This window comes from Cicer arietinum, chromosome 6, assembly GCF_000331145.2.
Source record: "Cicer arietinum cultivar CDC Frontier isolate Library 1 chromosome 6, Cicar.CDCFrontier_v2.0, whole genome shotgun sequence".
Classification (NCBI taxonomy): domain Eukaryota; kingdom Viridiplantae; phylum Streptophyta; class Magnoliopsida; order Fabales; family Fabaceae; genus Cicer; species Cicer arietinum.
The window spans coordinates 68,997,537-69,000,269 of record NC_021165.2 but is presented as its reverse complement, the minus strand read 5'-3'; the positions used below and the strand labels follow the sequence as shown (position 1 = coordinate 69,000,269).

Here is a 2,733-nt window from a genome sequence, read left to right as displayed (position 1 = left end):
GCTCTTGACGAGCTTTCTGCTCTTGGCAAGCTTTCTGCTGTAAATTGTGTCGCCGCTTCCACCGTTTACCCGATTTCCAGGCTGCAAAACATCTACTACTAGATGTGGGGTTTGTTAATACGCTTGATGAGGTGTTATGAGGTCCTGCAAAAGAATTCACATGGAAGTGAAATTCCATCCCAAATACATGAATTGAATCATCCATTATGCAAAAGGGAAGAGCATACAGAAAAAAGGAGGGGAACAGGTGAAAGGCGTCTCACCATGAGAAAAGGTTTCCTCATTTTCCGGTAAATTGCTTTCATAGACATCCATTTCAACAGAAGAACTGCTACAATTGTCTTTGCATATATCTCCATTTCCTTCCATATTACAGCATATCCATGAAGGAATTTGAAAATTACCGGGCAGCTTGTTGTACTTGAAATGTATAAACAAATATATATATTTAGAAACTATTAAACCGTGTAAAAATCAAAGAAAAATAAAAGAAAAAAATCCAAATCGATAAATTACACAGTTAGAACCTAATAACATGCAGAAGTATTGTAAAATATAGATATACATGCACTCCTGCAATCAGCCATTATCATTATAGTTTTGTCCTACTCCTACAGGCAACCTACATCTACTAGAATCAATACCTTGGATGCACAGAGGCATCTTCAATGTGGTCCCGCTATGTCAAACAATGTCAGATGCCACCAAAGCAAATACATATTAAACATACATACAGGTAAAGGAAACATGACATAGGTTGCACATCAGATTCTTGCTGCTATCTAAGACTGACAACATAGAATAACATAGATCTCCCCTTCAAATTTTCAAAGATACTAACTTTCCCTGAAACCTTTGTCTTTCCTGGCTAGTTTAGTGCACTCAAATTCCAAATTAGTGCCGATCTGCTTGGCCTACTATTGATTTGTTTCCTATTTGTTTATAAAGGAAGGAAAAGATCATCTGTCTCCATCTTCTCCGCATGTTCAACTACTCAACTAGCAAAACACTCTTGTTCAATCGATCTTAAGATCTCTCAACCATTTTTAACGTGAACTCAATTAATCAGTTGCACTCAAATAGAATATGTTTTGCAAGACTAATTAATCTGATAACATGTTGAAAATTGAGACATGAGATAAGAAAGTCATTATATTATATGTTATAAACAATCTAAGAATACTTTGCTTTCTGGTTGTAATTAATTATCAAATGAAACTGATAGGAACTTATTTTCACTTTTCTATGGCTTAATCATCCATGCATTACCCCAAATGATTTGAGCAAGTTGTATTTTCCCATTTTGCACAGTGTTGTCAAATAGAAGCCGTATCGGCGCAATAGCATTGCGTAATTTGAGCAAATTACTATTGCTCCACAATATACTATGTAGTACAAAGTGTTGTAAAATAGTTGCTATTGCAACGCTATAGCACTATAACATAGCGGAATTTGAACAAACCGCTATTTTCTGCAATTCTCAATTGACAACACTGATTTTGCATTTGAACAACCTTATAAATGTCTCTCTCGACAGAAGCATTTGTTTCTGGATCAATGGTGTTGTTCTCGGATGCTAAGTTGTGCAAGAAAGACAGCAAAACCCATAAGTATAAACTATTTAATTTAATCTCAACTTAATATGCTTTATGTATATATATAGGAAGATTAATACAGAAAAAGGAGAGAACCAAGAAGGAAGAAAAGGCAAAAGATCTAGATGCAGGGAAATAGTGTCACCTAACGCACCCCATTACATGAATAAGGGGGGTGAGTGATCATTTAAGAGGGGGGTGGGTTATCATTTATGCATACCTTGCGTCGGTGAATACAGTTTCCCCTATAATTTAAAAGAATTATAACACACTGAAAAAATTTCATGCAAAGAATGAGAGAACAAGAAAATACTTTTTCCATTATGAGGTGTAGAAGTAGAACGTACAAAAATATGAAGACGTGTAGGTGTAGACCACAGTTTCATTGTAAAACAACTTAAACAGATGGGTATTGATGTAATTGAGTTTTTTATTTAAAATTTCCTAGTTTCTCTCTCTTCTCTCCCAAATCCTACTACTACTCTTGCCCTCTCTAATTCCCCTCCCTCTTTACAACGAAATTGTAAAAGGTTTCGGGTTGTTGATATACTAATATACTCCCCTATAAAACAAGTGAGGGTATTTAAGCAACACCAATATATGTATCCGTATATATGCACATACAAACCCGCAAACCAAGCAAAGTAAGGAACAGCCAAAGCACCATCTAAGAATAATGCAGATACTTCAAAAAATAACATCATTACTGGGATTTAACAAATCAAAACTTGGTACCTGAAGATTTAAGTTCTGAAGTCTATGCATTGAGCTAAGTTCAAGGGATCCTAATGAAGTCAACCTATTATTTGACAGGTCCAAACTCTCCAACCTTGTTAGTAAGGTCATAGCTGACGGTAGTTCCACCAACTTATTATTCGCAACTTTCATAGATATTAATACTTTCAAAGAACTAATCTCTGATGGCAGTGTCTTCATTTTATTGAATGAAATATCAAGATACTCCAGTTTCGTTAAACACCCAATTTCCGGAGGAAGGTATCTATAGTTAAAAACATAGGACAATGTAAGACACTACACACAAGCTTATTTTCTTCACAAAAAACACCATCTTTGCAGCAAAATTAACAACATCAATAGCAAAAATTACCAACTGGTAAACTAAAATCCTTGGAAAGAG

General features: G+C 35.1%; 1 protein-coding gene across 1 annotated transcript in view; it reads right to left on the bottom strand.

Annotated features, from left to right (window-relative positions):
- LOC101513307 (uncharacterized) overlaps positions 1 to 2,733 on the bottom strand; it is an 8,930-nt gene that overhangs the window by 5,438 nt on the left and 759 nt on the right. The window contains exons 2-4 of the mRNA XM_004507330.4: positions 2,331 to 2,595; positions 264 to 420; positions 4 to 144 (exon numbers count right to left, since the gene is read on the bottom strand). Of these exons, the coding sequence (XP_004507387.1) occupies positions 4 to 144; positions 264 to 420; positions 2,331 to 2,595 (563 nt within the window). The remainder of the gene's footprint in view (positions 1 to 3; positions 145 to 263; positions 421 to 2,330; positions 2,596 to 2,733) is intronic.